At 39.5% G+C, this 22,083-nt stretch overlaps 3 protein-coding genes and 1 non-coding gene across 17 annotated transcripts in view; 2 read left to right on the top strand and 2 right to left on the bottom strand.

Annotated features, from left to right (window-relative positions):
- The window catches only part of DHX57 (DExH-box helicase 57), a 78,139-nt gene extending 72,950 nt beyond the window's left edge, over positions 1 to 5,189 (bottom strand). The window contains exon 1 of one of the 2 annotated variants that reach the window (XM_008970881.6): positions 4,774 to 5,189. The gene's annotated coding sequence lies outside the window, so the exon portion shown is untranslated. The remainder of the gene's footprint in view (positions 1 to 4,773) is intronic. The other variant, XM_003817633.6, reaches the window with a different exon arrangement.
- On the top strand, positions 4,875 to 11,895 carry MORN2 (MORN repeat containing 2). Its single transcript, XM_008970883.5, has 6 exons — positions 4,875 to 5,045; positions 5,188 to 5,317; positions 9,365 to 9,415; positions 9,786 to 9,892; positions 10,628 to 10,764; positions 11,599 to 11,895. The coding sequence occupies exons 1-6, from the start codon at positions 4,875 to 4,877 to the stop codon at positions 11,699 to 11,701; spliced, it is 699 nt and encodes a 232-aa protein (XP_008969131.2). The 3' UTR covers positions 11,702 to 11,895.
- Positions 11,896 to 13,734: 1,839 nt separating this feature from the next.
- Positions 13,735 to 13,841, bottom strand: LOC112439053 (U6 spliceosomal RNA). The gene has a single exon (XR_003027350.1). It is a non-coding gene; the product is annotated as a U6 spliceosomal RNA (small nuclear RNA).
- A 4,894-nt stretch (positions 13,842 to 18,735) lies between these two features.
- ARHGEF33 (Rho guanine nucleotide exchange factor 33) overlaps positions 18,736 to 22,083 on the top strand; it is a 141,504-nt gene continuing 138,156 nt past the window's right edge. For 11 of the 13 annotated variants that reach the window (XM_034952980.2, XM_055108038.1, XM_055108037.1 and 8 more), the window contains exon 1: positions 19,067 to 19,166. The gene's annotated coding sequence lies outside the window, so the exon portion shown is untranslated. Of the gene's footprint in view, positions 19,167 to 22,083 lie in introns of all 13 variants that reach the window. The other 2 variants (XM_024927643.5, XM_034952974.2) reach the window with 2 other exon arrangements.

Genomic DNA, 22,083 nt, shown 5'->3' with positions numbered 1-22,083 from the left:
TTAAACATGGGAGACAGAAGATGCAGTGAGCCGAGATTGCACCACTGCACTCCAGCCTGGGTGACAGAGTGAGACTTCATCTCAAAAACAACAACAAAACAAAAAAACAAAAAAAAAACAAAAAAAAATAGTTAACCAAAAATCCAGAAAAGCTATCTTTCAAAAATGAAGGTAAAATGAAAACTTTCTCAGACAAACAAAACTGAGAGAATTTGTTGTCAATAGACCCGCCTCACAAGAAATACTAACAGTTCTTCAAGTTGAGGCAAGTATCCCTGGATGGTAATTTAAATCTACATGAAAAAACAAAGAGTACTGGTAAAGGTAATTGAGTAATTATTTTTAAAAATCCACATTTATATTGGACATTTATTTATTTGAAAACGAGTATAAAAGTATTGTCTCTTCTCTGAAATGATTTAAAAAGCAATTATATAAAATAATACGTATATGATATAATGTTGGGCCTGTCACCTATAAGAAGGTAATATGTATGTAATATATTTGCCAATAACAGCACAAAGAAGATTGGTGGGAGCGTAATTGTGCTGTGCTGAGAAAATGACTACAGACAGTAAAGTAATACTTGTAACAAGTATAGTTGGGTATATAACATTAATAGATATAATATGTATAACAATACTATAAAAAGGAGGAAAGGAATAGAGCTATATAAAAGTAATACTTCTATGTATCTGTCTTAGTCTGTTTTCTGCTATAACAGAATGCCACAGACTAGGTAATTTATAAACAACAGAAGTTTATTTGTCTCATGGTAATGGAGGCTGGGAAGTCCAAGAGCATGATGCTGGCATCTGCCTAGTGTCATCTCATGGTGGAAGATGGAAGGCAGAAGTGGGCACGATACAGAGAGAGGTACCAGCTGCCAGACTTATTTTATAATAACTCATTCTTTTTTTTTTTTTTTTTTGAGACAGTCTCGCTCTGTTGCCCCGGCTGGAGTGCAGTAGCGTGGTCTCGGCTTACTGCAAGGTCTGCCTCCCTGGTTCATGCCATTCTTCCACCTCAGCCTCTGGAGTAGCCGGGACTACAGGTGACCGCCGCCGGCTAATTTTTTGTTTTTTGTATTTTTAGTAGAGACAGGGTTTCACCATGTTAGCCAGGATGGTCTCGATCTCTTGACCTTGTGATCCGCCTGCCTCGGCCTCCCAAAGTGCTGGGATTACAGGCGTGAGCCACCGCGCCCGGCCTAATAACTCATTCTTGCTATAACTAACCCACTCCCATGCTAGTGACATTAAACCATTAATAAGGGCTCTGCCCTCATGATCGAATTACCTGTTATTAGGCCCCATCTCCTAACACTGTTGCATTGGAAATTAAATGTCTAATACATGAACTTTGGGGGTAAACATTCAAACCATAGCAATATTGCTGGAATTAAGCTAATATAAATCTGAAGTTGTTCATAAACCCCAAAGCAATCACAAAAATACTACATTAGAAAATATTCACTTAATGACTAAATGCAAATGAAAGCATAAAGTAAGAACAGAAGAAAAAATAGACATTGAGAAATACAGACATCCAAAAGTAGAATAGAGTTAGATGTAATTCTCAGTATATGGACAACAAAAATAAATGTGAGAGAATAAAGCAGTCCAATCAAAAGACAGAGATTGTCAGACTTGATTAACAAACAGGATCCAAATATATTCTGTCTGCAGGAGAGGCACTTTAAATTCAAAGACACAATAAATGAAAAGTAAAAGGATGGAAAAAGATGATCTTGCAAACAGCAACTACAAGAAAGGTGGAGTGGCTATGTTAATAGCTTACAAAACAGACTTTAAAGCAAAAAATATTACTAGAGATAGGGATATTTCTTAATTATAAAAGGGTTAATCTGCCAGGAAATGATAACAATTAAAAACACATATGTACCTAATAATAAGGCACCAAAATACACAAAGCAACAACTGACAGAAATGAAGGGAGAATTAGACAATTCAATAATAATAGTAGGAGACTTCAGTACCTCACTTTTAATGGTAGAACAACTAGACAGAGGATCAACAAGGAAATAAAAGACTTGAACAACACTCTAACCAACTAGACCTAATAGGTGTCTATAGAACACTCCACCCAACAACAAACTATACATACTTCTGAAGTACACATGAAACATTTTCCAGGATAGACCATGCTAGGTGATAAAAGAAACCTCAATACATTTTTTTTTTTAAGACAGAGTCTTGCTCTGTCGCCCAGGCTGGAGTGCAGTGGCACAATCTTGGCTCACAGCAACCTCCGCCTCCCAGGTTCAAGCGATTCTCCTGCCTCAGCCTCCGGAGTAGCTGGGACTACAGGCACCCGCCACCATGCTCCCTGACTAATTTTTGTATTTTTAGTAGAGATGGTGTTTCACCATGTTGGTCAGGCTGGTCTCGAATTCCTGACCTCAGGTGATCTGTCCACCTTGGCCTCCCAAAGTGCAGGGATTACAGGCGTGAGCCACTGTGCCCAGCCACAAACCTCAATAAATGTAAAAAGAAAGAAATAATATGAACTATGTTCTCCAACCAAAATGGAATTAGAAATCAAAAGCTAGAAAAAATTTGGGAAACTCACAAATATGTGGATATTAAACTAGGTCTTCCTAGGTATTCCTTTCTTCAAAATTCCTGATGATTATACACATGTATTCAGAGTTTATCTTAAGTTTGTCTCTCCTTTCTACTCCCAGAAAGCTCTTTGAAAACAAGACTATGTCTATTTTGATTACCACTGTACCCTTAACACAGTGTCTAGCATATGGTAGGAATTCAGTATCTATTTGTGGAATGAATGATTGAAGGTTGAAAAAATGACTTATGTGGGAATGGAGATTTGTTCATCTATTTATTCATTCCACAAATATTTATTGAGCACTTATGATGTGCCAGATCCTGGGGATATAACAGCAAAAAAGACAAAATTTCTGCTTCATGAAGCTTACCTTCTAGAGGGTAAGACAAGACATTAAACAAATAGATATATATTATAACTTAAGTGCTATTAAGGAAAAAAAACCCCTGAGGCAGTTATTTTAGATAGAGTGGTTGGGTAAGGCCTCTTTGAGATTTTAAAGGACATCCGGAAGAAATTGAGAGAATGAGCCATGAAATAGTCATCCCTCGGTATACACAGGGGATTGGTTCCAGAACCCCCATGTATACCAAAATCCACGGATACTCAAGTTCTCCAGTCAGCCCTGTAGAACCTGCATAGAGGAAAAGTTGGCCCTCTGTATGTGGGTTTTGCATTCCAGGAATACTGTCTTTTCTTTTTTCTTTCTTTCTTTTTTTTTGAGACTGGATCTTGCTCTATCACCCAGGCTGCAGTGCAGTGGTACGATCATAGCTTACTGCAGCCTCGATCTCCTAGGCTCAAGCAATCCTCCTGCCTCAGCCTCCTGAATAGCTGGGACCACAGGCGCACCACCACACCCAGCTACTTTAAACATTTTTTAGTAGAAATGAGGTTTCGCTTTGCTGCCCAAGCTGGTCTCGTACTCCTGAGCTCAAGCAATCGTCTCACCTTGGCCTCCCAAAGTGCTGAGATTACCGGCATGAGCCACTGTGCCTAGTTGAAATACTGGTTTTTTTTTTTTGTTTTTTTTGTTTTTTTTTTTTTGAGGCAGAGTCTCACTCTGTCGCCCAGGCTGGAGTGCACTGGCGCAGTATCAGCTCACTGCAACCTCCACCTCCCGGGTTCACGCCATTCTCCTGCCTCAGCCTCCTGAGTAGCTGGGACTACAGGCACCCGCCACCATGCCCGGCTAATTTTTTGTATTTTTAGTAGAGACAGGGTTTCACCGTGTTAGCCAGGATGGTCTCGATCTCCTGACCTCGTGATCCGCCCGCCTCGGCCGCCCACAGTGCTGGGATTACAGGCGTGAGCCACCGCGCCCGACCTGAAATACTGTATTTTCAATCTGTGTTGGGTTGGAAAAAATCCACCTGTAAGTGGAGCCGTGTAGTTCAAACCCATGTTGTTCAAACGTCAACTTTACTCACAAAAATGTAGAGTCATTAAAATCTTAACAGGCAAGAAAAATAACAGGTCAAACTGAATTCTGTAAGGTTGTGCACCAATAATTACCTATTATTTCTAAAATTTAGGGAAATTAAATAACAAATCAGTTAGATTAGAACTTCATCTCAAAAACCATGCAGCCCAGGTAAATTTGTGTACTGAGAAACATTAGGAAAAAGCAAGAGGATACTTACGCTGATTCAAAACAAGTTGTCTCACACCAACCCAGAAAATGTTACTTTTACAACTAGATCTGAGATATGCGCTTAACATTTTAAACGAAGATTTACTGACTGTAATGGTGTCCAATACCACTCTCCCAGAGTTTTCAAGGGAATAGGAATTAGGTTGTATAAGCCACGTGGTTAGATTCCACTATCTATTCCATCTAGCCCGGGAAGACTCCAACTATCTTTCTTCACCATGGATACAGGGACCTAAGTTTGGCTGTAAGAGTATTCTTTGTTTGATAGCCAAGGCACTGAAAAGTGACTACACATCACTCTCCTCCCAGGCAGATCTCTGACTGATCACAATATATCCAGCTCCATCCAGATATCCAGATCTCGTATCCTTTTTCGAACTCACATCGTCCCCACCCTTCTCCCCAAAAAAGCCACACAGACGGAGTCAGAGAACGGAGCCTGATCCCTTCAATCAACCCCTTAGCCTGCTCCAAGCCTGAATTTCACGCCCCGCCCCCCGGCCCCAACCTGCAGTTTGAGCGTGGACTACCTCAGCGGCAGAGCCCGCCTTGGTTCGGTATCAGGGCCTGGGATCCTGCTGGTCCAGATTCACCGGCCCCAGGCAGACAGGATGAAACACACCGGGCCGCGATGCTCCTCAGATCCCGACCACTCCTGGAGCAGGAGGCGGCAGACACACTGACAAACAGGGTGACGCGCACACCGTGCGCACAACGCGCATCACTTGTCCGCAGAAGTGGAAGACGTACCTGGCTCGCAGAGTTGGGTCCCGAGCCGGCTGTCGGGAGGTGCTGCCCAAGGGTCAGAGGTCCAAACTGGACTTGGTCACCCTCACGGCTCTCACTTGGAGCAGCCCTGCGGTGGCCCAGCTGCAGCGGCACAGTCCCGGCGCCTTCTGATTGGCTCAGCTTCAGCCCCTAGCGTATTCGCTTCCGGGTGAGAGGTGCCCGGTCGCCCCAGCAACCAAGTCTCACCTGGAGCTGTCCTAGCGCCTAGTTCTCTCCCGGCCGCAGAGCTGGCCGCCCAGGGGGAGTCGCAGAGTTTGGACGATCTCTCTAACACCTCTCGGCCAAGTGAGTGCCCCTCCTCCTAACGACCCGGGCAGAGAAGAGCTCCTTTAAGTCGAACTAGCGTGGAGTCAGAACCTGCTTGGCTCCCGGTAACTCTTGTGGGGATGTGATATATTTCCTGACCGTCTAGCCGAGGGGCACGGGGGAACGAATCTAGCTCTGATTCTGTTGTTAATTCGCTGTTGAGACACCCGAGGCGCGTGCCAACCTCCCTGGGCCTCAGTTTCCGCTATGGTGCCGGGTGGTCTCTGTGAGGTTTCCTCTAGCTCTGACGTTCCCAAGTTTCGAATGTAGAACATTTTAGCGGCAATTGAAAACAGTCCAGTTTCTGATATGATTACGTTTAATGCTCTGCTTCATAGGCACTTAACGATTCCTTCCGAAGTGCCCTTCATTCACTAGACGTTCTGTTACTATTAGTACTAAACACGGAGTCGGACAGTAGGGTGAGAAGAGATTTGACTAATCTGCCATCCGTGTCCTGGAGGAACTGGGTGGGATAGGGGATCCCGATACAAAAGCATGGTTTTAATAGAACCTTAAGTACTACAGTAGGAATAGGCCCAGAGTGCCGTGGGGGTTCCTGAAGGAGTCTGAGGTTGACAAGTAATGAGAAGAAAGGCTTTGTGGGAGAGCTCATACCTGAGCTGGGGCTACAAGAATACAATAGCTAATATTTACAGAGTTTAGACACTGGGCTAAGTGCTTTAACTAGATTAGCTCATTTACTTAATTTGCCCCATCTAAGGATGAGGAAACTGAGGCATAAGATAATTATTTGTCCAAGGCCAGAGAAAATGGTGGAGTCTGGATGCAAAGGTAGGTAGTCCGATGCCAGAGCATGAACCCCTAACTACTACACTCTATTTTGCCAACTCTTGAGGGTGAATAGCAGTTAACCAGGTAAAGAAGAGAAGGGTGTTCCACCCAGAGTACAGCATGGCATCTGTGGGAAACTACAAGCAGATCTGGTAATCTAGTTAGTTATCATTAGTTAAACACTTAGAAAGTAGCTCTGACGCCTGTAGTTCCAGCTACCTGGGAGGCTGAGGCAGGAGAATGGCGTGAACCCGGGAGGCGGAGGTTGCAGTGAGACGAGATCAAGCCTCTGCACTCCAGCCTGGGCGACAGAGCGAGACTCCGTCTCAAAAATAAATAAATAAATAAATAAATAAATAAATAAAAATAAAAAAATAAAAAAGAAAGTAGCTCTGTGTCCCTGCTCTCTTGGAATTTCACATCTTGCGGACATGTAAATAACTAATTAATGAGCACACATGGCAATTTCTATATACCACCATACTTCACCCTTTATCCACAACCAAATCTTAGAAATTATGGGGAAAAAATAAGCAAACATAACTAAATTCAGATTTTTCTAAGATTTAGTGTTAATTAGTGTCTATGTTTAACCCCTAAACGAGATCAGAATTCTAGCAAGATTGCTCTCTATCCTCCACACCATTTCCATATTGATATTACCTGAGTTTTAGTTACAGATTCTTTTTTTTTCTTTTTGAGTTTTTAATTTTGGTGGAGATGGAATCTCACTATGTTGCCCAGGCTGGTCTCAAACTCCTGGGCTCAAGCAGTCCTCCCACCTCACCCACCCAAAGCGTTGGGATTACAGGCATGAGCCACCAGATTCTATTTTTAAAACTTATTTTTTTTTATTTTATTATTTTTTTAAGACAGAGTCTTGCTGTCTCACCCAGGCTGGAGGGCAGGGTGTGATCGGACTCACTGCAGCCTTCACTTCCTGGGCTCAAGCGATCCTCCCACCTCAGCCCCCCAAGTAGCATGGACGACAAGCATGCAACACACACCCAGCTAATTCTTGTATTTTTTGTGGAGAATGGGTTTCACCATGTTGCCCAGGCTGGTCTCGAACTCCTAGGCTCAAGCAACCCACCCTCCTCAGCCTCCCGAAGTGCTGGGATTCCAGGCATGAGCCAGTAATTCATCCTACCAGTGTGCCTGCCAGTTTCCATGATTTTAGATTGATAGTTTCGTTGGATGTAGAATATTAGGTTGAAAATAATTTTGTCTCGGAATTTTAAAGACATAGTGCCATTTTTTTTTAGAATCCACTGTTGCTAATGTCAGTCCTTTGTAGTTTATTGTAGGTAATCTGGTTTTTGTTTGCCTGTTTTTAACTAGCCTAGCTGGCCTTTGGTCTTTATGTCATGAAATTGTACTGTAACCTGTCTAGGTGTGGGATTTTGCTTAGTTCCCATTTGTAGTCCAAGCAGTCATTTTCTTCAGTTCTGAGAAAAATTTGGCTATTTATTCAAATATCCCTTATTCTTTCCCTCTGGAATTCTTATTAGACTGACAGTAGCCTTTTGGATCCACTTTCCGTCATTTTAAAATTCTTTGTGCTACTTTCTTTTTTTTTAATTAAAAAAATTTTTTTCCAGCCATCTCACTCACACTTTGTGCTACTTTCTAAGCACATTTTTCAACCTAATGTTCCAGTTCACTAATTTGTTTTCAATTGTATCTATTCTGCTTTTCATCCCTTCTAAGAAGTTTTATTTCACCAATTATGTTATTCATTTCCTGGATTGCTAATTGTTTTTTGTTTTTTATAATCACTTGTTCCTATTTCAAGGATACTAATACTCTCCCTTTCTCTCTGAGGATGTTACAGTTTAAGTCCTCTACCTATTGTGTTAACTCTGTTTCCTCAGTGATGAGCCTCCAAGCCTTTCTCAAGTGGTACCTAAATTAATTTTTAAATTCCCTTGCCCCACCCGTAAAGACTGATTCAGTAGATGTGGGGTAGAGAGAAGAAACTTAGAAGCATCTCAGGTGATTCTGAAGGATGGGCCTGCATACCCTCTCTACATAAGTTTTCTTCAGTATCGGAAAATACAGTTTCTAGTTTTAGTCTACTAAGTGTCCAGGGATCTGAGGCCCAGAGTCCCCCTCAGTCTTGCGGTCCTCTTTCTTCCTTTTTCACTTGGTCTCCATTCCAGTCTCATTCTGTGTAGACCTACCAGCCCTTCCCCACTTGCTATCTTTATTTTCCATTTCTTCCTATTGCCAATTTAAAGATTCCTCACTCCACCTTACCTCTGTGGGACAATCAGTAAATCATATGGGCTACCAAAGAGAAATAAAAACATATCCACACAAAAATCTGTACACCAATTTTTTTTTTACTCCTAGGAAGCTGTATGTTTTGAAAATGTACATCAGTGTTTATAGCAGTATTATTCATAATGGCCTCAAACTGGAAACAACCTACATGTCCATGAACTGATGAATGAATAAACAAAATATGCTATTTCTGTACAACATATTTATACAATATACTTGGCTATAAAAAGGAATGAAGTACTGATACACGATGCAACATGGATGAGCCTTGGAAACATTAAGTGAAACGAGCCAGACATAAAGGACCACATATTATCTGATTTCATTTATAAGAAATGTCCAGAATAGGCAAATCCCTGAGGCAGAAAGTAGATTAGTGGTTGCCAGGGGTTTGGGGTTGTGGGGTGAGGGGTGTTTGAGGGGAATCATAATGGGTAACTGCTAATGTGTACAGAGTTTCTTTCTGGGATGATTAAAATATTCTAAAATTAGATTGTGATGATAGTTGCACAACTCTGAATATACTAAAAAAATCAAATTGTATTTTTTTAAAGGGTAGATTTTGTGGTGTGTGAATTATATATTAATAAAGCTATCATAATAAATAAATTTTAAAAGAGATCATCTAGGCAAAATTGTTTATTTCCCCGGGACCCTGCATTAGACAATGGAAATACCAAGTAATCATGATATGATGTGATCTTGAGAAGTAAGTCCATTTGGATAGTGCTGAAAGCACATTGGGTATAGGTCTTATGACATAAGAATATTTACCCTTGGTTGGGTGTGGTAGCTCACATTTGCATCCCCAGCACTTTGGGAGGCTGAGGCGGGAGGATCGCTTGAGCCCAGGAGTTTGTGACTGGCCTGGGCAATGTAGTGAAACCTTGCCTCTATCGAAAAAAAAGTAAACTTATGTCACTGTTTTTAAATCTTTTAAAACAGCTTCAGAAGTGTATAAGATCAGCTTTATCTTTCCAAATGGAGACAAGTATGGTAAGCATACGCTTCAATTACTTTTTCTGTACAGAAAATTAAATAGCTTAGGAATAAAAAACTGAGACTGTTAAATTTTATAAAACTACTATTAGGATATTAACTTTATTAACTAAAATAACAGAAATCCTAATAGATAAAGAGCTTTTAAAATCAAAATTCCAATGCCTTGGAAACCTATGGGATCTGTCAATCTTCCTGGCCCTTGAGTCTCAGTTGTTACAAGATGTTCTATGTCCATGGATTTACTCATCTCCGGTCTCACTGGTTTCAGTGCTAGGGAGCCAAAGAAACCCATGAGGTGTAGTTGCGATTAGGCCCAGACATAACTATTCTAATTTATAATCTTCAGTATTTCTCCTCTGTTTAGATGGTGACTGTACAAGAACATCTTCTGGAATCTACGAGAGAAATGGAATAGGTATTCATACCACTCCTAATGGGATTGTCTACACAGGAAGCTGGAAAGATGACAAGGTATTATTGTTGTTTTTAATATTGGCAGTGGATAAATAACCCTGTGGGTTTAGTGATTCCAGGCATTTCACCATTAATCAAAAACTCCTATAATGAGTAGACTATATAATAAAAATAACAAATGATCATATTAACATATATTAACTTATGAGTAATATTAAACTCACTGTAGAAAGCTAATCATCGTTACTTTCTTTCTCATCTCCTATTCATTGAGTAAAGCTGAATCCGTTACATAATTTTCTCATTTAATCCTCATAATAACCTCATGAGATAGGTACCATTAATACTCTGTTTTACAAATGAGGAAAATCAGGCTCAGGTTTCTTGCCCAGCTAGTAAATGATAAAACAGGAAAGTATACCCTGGTCTGCTCAAATCCAAATTTGAATTCTTAACAACTACTTTGTACTGGTTTCCTGAACTAACTAAACTGGTTGCCCTTTAAGATTTCTGATACATTCAGGGTATCTTGAGGACCCCTATTTATCTTCATCATGGACCCCCTGATGTTCAAATGTCCCAGATCCAGAACATTTGATTTACTGGGCTTCACAGATAGATACAGAGGAAGGAAAATGATAAAAATGTTGTCTTTATACTATGGAAATAAAGGACAATACAAAGTTGGTTAAGTAATAATTAGCAGATGATAGACTTATATTTGTACATTTTTTAAAGGTTCTTGGGAAACCGAAGATTAGTTTCTAAGGTAATTTCCTTTGTTACAAACAGATGAATGGTTTTGGAAGACTTGAGCATTTTTCAGGAGCAGTATATGAAGGACAATTTAAGGATAATATGTTTCATGGACTGGGGACTTACACATTCCCAACTGGGGCAAAGTATACTGGAAATTTCAATGAAAATAGGTAAGCTTAAAATAAAAAAAAATCACTGCATTTCTAAAAGATTATTTTCTGGTATGTTTGCTTAAATACTTATTTATTTATTTATTTATTGAGACAGAGTCTCCCTCTGTCATCCAGGCAGGAGTGCAGTGGAGTGATCTCGGCTCACTGCAACCTCTGCCTCCTGGGTTCAAGCGATTCTCTTGCCTCAGCCACCCAAGTAGCTGGGTCCACAGATGTGCACTACCACACCCAGCTATTTTTTGTATTTTCAGTAGGGACGGGGTTTCACCGTGTTGACCAGGCTGGTCTAGAACTCCCGACCTCAAGTGATCTGCCTGCCTCGGCATCTCAGAGTGCTGAGATTACAGGCGTGAGCCACTGTGCCCAGCTGCTTAAATACTATATTTAGTTAATTCTAAATATTCTTTTATGGTATAGTTTCTAAAAATTGTTGGAGGCCAGGTGCGGTGGCACAGCACCTCAAACATCATTGATAGTGAAGAAATATTTGTTGAATAAGTGAAGTAATTAAGCTAGATAACCGATATAAACTTTTCATTTTTTTAACTCATTGTTTTGGTTTTGTGTGAACCTAGATTATGTGATCCTAAAATCTTGGACACCAAATAATTGTTTGTGTTTGTTTGGAATAGTACGTGGTTTGTTTTTTTTTTTTTTTGGTTTGTTTGTTTTTTTGGCAGGATATGAAAGCAGGATGCTGGGTTTAAAAGCAAAGCTTGAAAGTAGAGGATATAATCTTCAGACATAGTATATATTATGCTAGAAAATCTTATATCTGGACTGTAAATTATTCATCTTTGTTAATGGAAAACTTATTTTCTACTATTGCAGGGTGGAAGGTGAAGGGGAATATACTGATATCCAAGGACTAGAATGGAGTGGTAACTTTCATTTTACAGCTGCTCCAGACCTGAAATTAAAGCTTCACATGTAGATGTGATGTTAAATTAAAGTTGAAATGTAGTAATTGAAGCTTTTAGTTGTAAGGAAAGCAACTTAATCTGTTATTTGAAATGACTTCATACACTACCCCTATAAGTTTGCCAATAAAACCATCACTTGCTTACACCTTTTTGAACTTTATATTCATTGTCTTACAATTAGTTTAAAATAAATGACATGATTCAATTCAGTCTGCTTATTATAATAACTATGGCAGAACCATCCAAATCTTGGCAAAGTTGATTTCCAATCCTCTGTTTGAGTTTTGTCATCTTTTTTTTTTTTTTTCTAGTTTGTGCTTGTGTGTCCTGGTCAACATCCGACCTCTTTAAAAAAAAAAAAAACTTTTTTTTTTTAGGCTGTAATACATTTTATTCATTTCTTATTATTTTCTAACTTTTATTTTAGGTTCAGGCATACATGTGCAGGTTTGTTATACAGGTAAACTCATGTCACACGGTTTGTTATACAGATTATTTTGTCCCCTAGGTACTAAGCATAGTACCAATAGTTATTTTTTCTGATCCTCTCCCTCCTCCCAACCACCATCCTCAGGTAGCCCCAGTGTCTGTTGTTCCTTTCTTTGTGTCCACAAGTTCTCATCATTTAGCTCCCACTTATAAGTGAGAACATTCGGTATTTGGTTTTCTGTTCCTGTTCTGTTAGTTTGCTAAGGATAATGAACACAATTTTAAGTGTACAATACATTATTGTTGACTATAGGTACAATGTTGTACAGCAGATCTCTAGAGCTTATTCATCTTGCTTGACTGAAACTTTATGGCCTTTTATTAGTTACCTCTTATTTTCCCATCACCCCAGCCCCTGGTAACCATATTCTACTCTTTGATTCTATGAATTTGACTATTTTATTTTTCTTATTTTTTATTTTTTTGAGATGGGGTTTCACTCTTTTTGCCCAGGCTGGAGTGCAACAGCGCAATCTTGGCTCACTGCAACCTCTGCCTCCCGGGTTCAAGCTATTCTCCTGCCTCAGCCTCCCGAGTAGCTGGGATTACAGGCACTTGCCACCATGCCCAGCTAATTTTCGTATTTTTAGTAGAGATGGGGTTTCACCATGTTTGCCAGGCTGGTCTCGAACTTCTGATCCACCCGCCCTCGGCCTCCCAAAGTCCTGGGATTACAGGCGTGAGCCATCCCACCCGGCCACATTTGACTATTTTAAATACCTCATACTTAAAAGTGGAATCATATAGTACTGGTCTTTCTGTGACTGGCTTATTTAGAATAATGTCTTCAGGGTTCATCCATGTTGTCACAAATCACAGGATTTCTCTTTTAAGGCTGAGTAGTATTCCATTATATGTGTAAACCACATTTTCTTTATTCATTGTGGTGGACTGCTACTATATGAGTCAGCAATCCTACTTCTGGGTGTTTATCCAAAAGAATTGAAGCCGGGTGCAGTGGCTCATACCTGTAATCCCAGTACTTTGGGAGGCCAGGCAGGCCAGGAGTTCAAGACCAGCCTGGCCAACATGGTGAAACCCCATCTCGACTGAAAATACCAAAAAATTAGCCAGGGGTGGTGGACGTTTAGTTTGTTTCCACATCTTGACTATTGTGAATAGTGCTGCAGTGAGCATAGGAGTACTAATATTTATTTGAGATCTTGATAGCAATTTTTTTTTTTTTTTTTGAGATAGAGGAGTCTCACTCCGTTGCCCGGGCTGGAGTGCAGTGGTGTGATCTCGGCTCACTGCAACCTCTGCTTTATGGGTTCAAGCAATTCTTGTGCCCTGGCTACCCAAGTAGCCAGGATTACAGGTGTTGTCCACCATCCCTGGCTAATTTTTTGGTATTTTCAGTAGAGACAGGGTTTCACCATATTGGCCAGGCTGGTCTTGAACTCCTGGCCTGCCTGGCCTCCCAAAGTGCTGGGATTACAGGCATGAGCCACTGCACCCGGCTTCAATTCTTTTGGATAAACACCCAGAAGTAGGATTGCTGACTCATATAGTAGTTTTTTGTTGTTGTTATTTATTTATTTATTATTACTATTATTTTAATGTGGACCACTTCACAAATCTGCATGTCATCTTTGCACAGGGGCCATGCTCATCTTCTCTGTATCATTCCAATTTTAGTGTGTGTTCTGCCAAAGCAAGTACAGTAGTTATATTTTTAATCTCTTGAGGAACTTCCATAGGATTTACCATAGCAGCTGCACCATTTTGCATTCCCAGGAACAGTGGGCAAGTGTATGGTAACCCAGTTCTTCCCACTTTCTTTCTGTGCCCTTACTGAAAATCACAGAGTACCTTGACTGCTCTGTGACCCAGCTGGCTATATGTTTTTCTCAGCAGGCTTGAACCCAAACTGGGCCTTGAACATTCCCAAGCACTGAGAAAGGTATTTCAGTTGTTGCTCAAAACACTGAAACTGGCCCCCAGCCCTGAGCCAAATTTCTCAAACTGTCATAGAAACTCCAGACTCTGATCCCCTTGCTGCAGACATACCTGGGTAGAACATTCCTTTTCTCTCTCAGCAATTGCTGCAGCGCTCTGTAAGGAAGTTTCCCTAATAAATTCTTTGGACTGATCACCCTAGAGCTTAGAGTTTTTTCTTTGGTATTCCAGCCAGCCCTATCTCAGGACAGTTGGAGACTCCCTTGTGGGAAGTCCCCCTGCCACTGCTTTTGGGGTGATTCCAGCCGAGGATTTGAGGGTTTAGAGAGACAAAACAGCAAGGGTTCAATTTCTCCACCTCCTTAGCATTTGTTTTTTGTTTTTGATGATAGCCATCCTGTCTGGTATAAGGTGGTATCTCATTGTGGTTTTCATTTCTATTTCTCTGATGATTAGTGACATCGAGCATTTTTCCAAATACCTATTGACCATTTATATGTCTTCTTTGAAAAAACGTCTGTTCAGTTCCTAATCCATTTTTAAATCAGGTTATTAATTTTTTTTTCCATTGAGTTGTAAGAATTCCTCATATATTTTACAGATTAAATCCTGATCTGATATATGATTTGCAGATATTTTCATCCATTCTGTAGGTTGTTACCTTTTCACTCTGTTGATTGTTTCCTTTGCTGTGCAGAAGATTTTGGTTTGATGTGGTTCCACTTGTTTATTTTTTGTTTTGTTGCCTGTGCTTTTGGTGTCATTATCCATGAAATCATTGCCAAGATCAATGTCATGAAGATTTCCCCCTGTTTCCAACAACACATGGAAAGGTTCATATACCATGACCAAGTGAGATTTATCCCTGGGATGCAAGGATAGTTCAACATACGAAAATCAACTAATGTGATATTCTACATTAACAGAATAGAGGACTAAAATCACATAATCAGCTCAACAGATGCAGAAAAAGCATTTAACAAAATTGAGAACCTGTTCATTATTTTAAAAAAAACCTCTTAACAAATTAGGAACAGAAAGAAATTACCTAAACATAACAGAGGTCATATATAAAAAGCCCACAGCTAACATCATACTCAACAGTGAAAAACTGAAAAGCTTTTACTCTAAGACTGGGAACAAGGCAAGGATGCTAACTCTTGTCACTTCTATCTCTAAAAAAGTATACATTAAAGGAGACTATCAAGAAAATGGAAATACCATCCTCACAATGGGATAATATACTTGCAAATCATATCTGATTGTCAGAAATTTGCTTAATATAGTCACTGCCTCAGCATCCATTTTTAGGCCTGACATAAGTTGTCTGACGTCCAGTCATATCCCATTACTCTTGGCCTAGTTAAAACTTTCCTTCCCCTTGTAGTTGTTTGCAATACAGCCCACTTGTTCCTTACTCTGCTGACCCAAAACCCAACACATCCCACAGGTGCTGACCATGATAAAACCTAAAGGTCAAAATAAGTCATGCAAAAATAAGTTCCCCCTTTCCACATGTTTTCTTTAAACTAGCCAATCCACAACCCCAGAGGGAAAGCCTAAGGGATAACATCCGTGGACCTTAATAAAGGTGTAGTCCTGTGGTCTTCTCTCTCACCCCCACCCCACTGGTTGAGCTCACTGCTACCTCCAGATTTCCAGAAACCATAGCAATAAAAACTATGACACTGATAAAGAGTCTAGTTTCCAAAATGTATAAAGAACTTTTACAACCCAACAATTTAAAAAACCTTAATTTTTAAAATGGGCGGGAGGCAGTGGCTCACACCTGTAATCCCAGCACTTTGGGAGGCCGAGGCAGGCAGATCACCTGAGATCAGGAATTCAAGAGCAGCCTGGCCAACATGGTGAAACCCCATCTCTACTAAAAATACAGAAAATAGCTGGGCATGATGGCGGGCACCTGTAATCCCAGCTGCTCAGGAGGCTGAGGCAGGAGAATCGCTTAAACATGGTAGGCGGAGGTTGCAGTGAGCCGAGATCGCGCCATTGCACTCCAGCCTGGGCAACAGAGCGAGACTCCCATCTCAAAAAAAAAATAAAAGGGCAAAGAATTTGAACAGATGTTTCTCTGAAGGAGATATACAAGTAGCCAATAAGTAAACAAAAAGATGCTTAACATCCTTACTCTTCAGGGAAATGCACCTTAAACCTACAAACCCACCGTGAGATACCACTTCACACCAACTAGGATAGCTATTTTTATTATTATTATTTTATTTTAAGTTCTGGGGTACATGTGCAGGATGTGTAGGTTTATTACATAGGTAAATGTGTGCCATGGTGGTTTGCTGCAGTTATTAACCCATAACCTAGGTATTAAGCCCAGCAAGCATTAGCTATTTTTCCTGATGCTCTCTCTTCCCCCACTTCCACAACATGTGTGTTGTTCTCCTCCTGTGTCCATGTGTTCTCATTGTTCAGCTCCCACTTATAAGTGAGAACATGCATTGTTTGGTGGGATGGCTATATCAAAAAAAAAAAAACAGACAATACAAAGATTGGCAATGATGTGGGGAAATTGGAGGCCTCACACATTTCTGGTGGGAATATAAAATGGTGCAGCTGCTGTGGAATACATTTCCTCAAAATATTAGACATAGAGTTACTACGTGACTCAGCAGTTCCTAGGTATGTACGCAAGGGAATTGACTTGCACACGAATGTTCATAGCAACATTATTCATTGCTATAGTCTGAATGTGTCCTTCCAAAATTCATGTTTAAACCTAATTTCCTCACGCCTGTAATCCCAATACTTTGGGAGGCCAAGGTGGGTGCATCATTTAAGGTCAGGAGTTTGAGACCAGCCTGGCCAACATGGTGAAACCTCCTCTCCACTAAAAATACAAAAATTAGCCAGGCGTGGTGGTGTGTGCCTGTAATCCCAGCTACTCGGGAGGCTGAGGCACAAGAATTGCTTAAAACTGGGAGGTGGAGTCTGCAGTGAGCCAAGATGGCGCCACTGCACTCCAGCAGGGGCAACAGAGTGAGACTCTGTCTAAAAACAACAACAACAACAACAACAAAAACCTAATCTCTACTGTGGTAGTATTAAGAGTTGAGGCCTTTAGGAGGTGATTAGGTTATAAGGACAGAGCCCTCATGGATGGGATTAGTGCCCTTATAAAAGAGATGTGAAGGAGATTGCTTGCTTCTTCTGTCACAAGAGAATGATGCAAGAAGGTGCCATCTTTGAAGAAGAGAGCAAGTCCTTACCAGACACTAAATCTGCTAGTGCCTTGATCTTGGACTTAACAGCCTCCAGAACTGTGAGCAATACATTTCTGTTGTTTACAAATTACCCTGTCTAAGGTATTTTCTTATAGCAGTTCAAATGGACTAAGACATTTATAATAGCCCCAACTGGAAACAATCCAAATGTCCATCAACTAATGAATGTATAAACAAAATGTCCACATAATGGAATATTATTCAGCCATAAAAAATGAAGTACTGATACTACAACATGGATGAACTTCAAAAACATTGTACTGGCCAGACAGGTAGCTCATCCTGTAATCCCAGCACTTTGGGATGCCAAGGTGTGTGGATCGCTTGCCAGGAGTTTGAGACCAGGCTGGGCAGCATGGCAAAATCCCATCTCTACAAAAAATACAAAAATTAGCCAGGTGTGGTGGCACATGCCTATAGTCCCAGCTACTTGGGAGGACCGCTTGAGCCCAGGAGGCAGAGGTTGCAGTGAACCAAGATCGTGCCACTGCACTCCAGGATGGGTGACAGAGCAAAACTTCATTCAAAAACAACAAACAAACAAACATTGTACTAAGTGAAAGGAACCAGTCACAAACGGCCACATATTATATGATTCCATTTATGTGAAATGCTCTGAATAGGCAAATCCTTAGGGACAGAAAATAGATTAGTGGTTGCCAGGGGAGGAAGAAATTGGGAGGCATGAGGTTTCTAGAATTAGACAGTGGTGATGGTTGCACAGTCTTGAAAATGTACTAAAAACCACTGAATTGTTCATTTAACAGGGACAAATTTTATGTATGATGTGTAAATTATGTCTCAATTTCTTAAAAAGTAGATCTGTGTGTTGTCATATATTCTATGTCCAGAAAACTTCTTTACTTTTTACATAAAATAATTTAAAAATTACCAGAGCAGTATATGTCAACTACATTTAAAAAATTACAGTAAAGACCTGAATGTTTTTGCTGAAACTCTATATTCTAAAACTGACAAAAAATAGTGTACACAATAGATAACTTCTTTGTCATATTTCTCTATTCAAAATCTTGTGAATATTTGTATTTCTCAATATGTTATTGCCAAAAGATGTATATTTTTATTTTTTGCTGTACTGGCACAAATTTGGGTTACAATGTCTTCTAAAATGTTAAAATAAAAATGGCATTTTTGTTAGTTTCTCATAATAATAGCTTTATGGCTAATTTCGAAAGACCCTATTTGTAAGTTTTCAAAGATACATTTTAAGAATTGGACATTTTTGTATATGTTGCTAAACATTAGCTGGCATGGCTTTAGAATTAAATATTATTATTATATGGAAATTCATGAAGAGACAAATACTGGACAAGTTAAGATAAGGTGAGAAGATGTTTTCAGGGACCAGGACATATAATTTAAATTCAAAAACTTCTGGAAAATATAGAAAAGTATCTGCTTTGCTGCAAAATAAATTTTCCCTAATTTTTTTCAATTTATTTAAGGCAGCAAGATATATATTTTACTCTTAAAATATTTAACTTGTATTGCTATGTTAATAACTTTTCAAAGTACAACTTTTCAATTTTCTAATATACCAAAGATATTCCTCCTAAATGGGTTTCTTCCTTTTTACTCATTGAAACTAAATGCAGTTCAGTTATTTGATTAGTTGATGCTAGAATTTGACCTGGAGCTTATATAATTAGAAGAGACACTAGTTTTCCTCATTTAAAAGCCTGGTTAGCATACTACGGTCTCGTTTCAGGGGAAGTCAAGCCTCTCTACTGCTTCTTTTTATAACCTTTAAGTTAATTCAGAACCCAGATAAGCCTTGATCTGAGGATGATATAACCACCGCAAGCAACATGGGGTAAGTATGCGCTTTTATATGCTTTAAGGGGCACTGAAAGGGGAAACAATTTTATAAGAGATGAAAACCCATCAATCCTTACCACATGGTGTACTAATTTAAATCCAATATATGCTAACATTTATTTAAGGTAGCCATTCAAAGAAATGACTTTTATTTAAAAGTTAGAACAATTTGTAAAACATTTATTTCCTTGCTTAATTTTTATATTATGTCTTAACTGCGCTTTGCAGGTTATCAATAAACTGGAGACTGAAGTTGTTCTGCATATTAATAAATATAGTTGAAGATGAGTTAAATTTTGAGAGCAGTCTTAAAGAAAGGATGCTAGGCAGCGTAAATCTGACATGGACATGCCTCTTTGGGATTAAGAATAATTAAAGAATGAAAAAGATTAGGGATGGAGGGAGATTGGTTTATTCCTTTCTAACACAGAAAAAGAATAGGGGAATCTTCAGCATTCACTCCCCTATGTACAGAACAAAAAACACATCCTGATTGAAAATGTGTACTGATTAATTACATGGGGGCTTTATTGGTGAAACCTAATTCTAAACACTTCATGGGGCTTTGGTGTGTAATGAGAAGAACTGAGTTTCACTTAAACATTGTCTTAAGTGAGAATAGCGTTCTATTATAATTAGTATTGGAATTATGTGAGTTTTTATATGCTGAAATAGTATTCTGAATATGTAGAAATCTCTATATCACCCTTTTATATTTTTAATAGCCCCTTTTAATACAAAATCATATTGCTGTAAATGGAATAGCTATTTCATTGAAGGCTACTTCTGAAGGATTCAACATAATGATCAGAAATTTATCCTAGAGAAAAAAGTTTTTGATGCACATTTATTCTAAACATTTTTCACAAACTGAATTAATTAATGTCTACATTTTTCATAACCATGGGCTCTGGAAATGCAATCTAAACTCATTTGAAAACTCAGAGGCTTTTGAAAGAAGATGACCATACTATTGGTTTTTTTTTTTTTTTCTTTTTTCTTTTCTTTTTTTAGACAAGGTCTCACTTTGTCACCTGGGCTCAAGCAATCCTCCCACCTCAGCCCCCACAGGTAGCTGAGACCACGGGTGCACACCACCACACCCGGCTAATTTTTGTATTTTTTGTAGAGATGGGGTTTCGTCATGTTGCTCAGGTTGGTCTTGAACTCCTGATCTCAAGCAGTCCTCCCACTTCAGCCTCCCAAAGTGCTGGGATTACAGGTGTGAGCCACCATGCTCGGCCTTATTGTTAACTTTTTCTTAATTCCCTTTATTTACCTTCCCTTTTCTCTGTGTATAAGAGTGTACTTCAACATAGCAGGCCAGTAATAAACTAAGCAATGTGGATACAAAGATCAACGGATCTTCCTCCTTCCCTTCCTCTCTCCTTTCCTCCCTTCCTCTCTCCCTCTTCCTTCCTTCCTTTTTCTTTAATGACAGCAGTTCTTAACCTTTTCGGTGTCAAGAATTGCTTTTAGAATCTTCAGAAACCAGTCCACCATTTCTGCAAAAAAAAAAGTAAAATCACACAAAATTTTGCATACAATTTCAGGAGATTTACAGGTGACCTGAAACCCTATTCCTGGGACCACAGGTTAAGACCCTTAGACTTTGATTTTAGGACTGGAGTATGATTTGTTCAATATTTCTCTTTGTTTGGATTTTTATAAATGTAAGAATCTTTAAATTCATAATTCTTGCTAATCTTCTCAAGGACAGTGTGGAAGATTCCCCACCCGCCCCCCACACAATTTACATGAGTGTGAAACACAGTTTAACCAACATGCATCACATTACTGCTGCTGGGCCCCAAGGACTTGACTAATCACTTGTGCCTTTTGAGAGTGCCGGGAATCACCTTGGGAGTCATGGAAGGAAAAAAAACCCTCATTATGTTATTTGTAAAGCAGTTTGAATGCCCCAAATAAGAAGAACGAAACAAATCATAAATGCTAATATTACAGAGAGCACTCTTCTGATTGGTATGTTCATGATTATTTTGTTGTCTGTTCATGCCTTTACTGACAAAAAGACAGGGTAGTAAGTATTAACATCTGTTTGAGTCTTCCTAAAATAATCAGAAAAATAAAGAAAAAGTGGCAGCTAATCGGATTCTCAAATTTATCCATTTGAGGAAATCTCTAGAATTTATTTCCTGAGAATGAGGGAGTAGCTGTTTTGGATTTGTCTTTGGGGCCTACTTATCTCAAATGATTTGAGGGTATAATTCCCTTATATGGGGCAATGCCAGCCCTTTCCACCTTTCCCCAGGCTATGCTGGCATGGTTTTAGCAAGCAATGAAGAAGCAAATACTGGAAAATTCTTACGCTCTCTAAAAAAATCTCCTCCTCGTAATTTTCCCTGGGTTTTTTATGGAGTGTGTGAGTAGGTAGGGTGGGTAGAGATGATGCCTAAAGGTGGGTAAACAGATAACTGGGGAAAAGTAGAAAAACCTAACTGACATCTGCTAAGTACCATAACACCCGGGCAAAGGATGAACAATGGGAAAGAAAGGATGGTTGTATTTCTTTTTTGAGATATTTTTAAATGTGCTTTCCCCATCTCCTAGCAGAGTTAGTCAGTGCACCCCCAATTGACAAAAACAAAAGTTAAGGCTCTGCTAAAATTGTAGAACCAACAAGTTCATTATTATAGCATATTCAGCCTCCTTTTAGTCTCCTGGTTCAAATAAGTTAGAGTAATTTTAAAAATTATCTTATGACATATTTCCTCCTTCTGAATCTGAGAGTGACTATCCAACTCTTTTTCTTGGGTGAAGCATACATTTGGCTCATGGAGCAACCTTTGAAATGTCGCTTCTATCTGTGCCCTCCTTTCCTTTCTAAGAGTCACTTCCCTAATTCAGGTCATCATTATCTTTTACTTGAGTTATTAAAGGTGCCTGCTCAC

This window comes from Pan paniscus, chromosome 12 (assembly GCF_029289425.2).
Source record: "Pan paniscus chromosome 12, NHGRI_mPanPan1-v2.0_pri, whole genome shotgun sequence".
NCBI lineage: Eukaryota > Metazoa > Chordata > Mammalia > Primates > Hominidae > Pan > Pan paniscus.
Note: the sequence above shows the minus strand (reverse complement) of the source record. Positions and strands in the feature narration are given on the sequence as shown.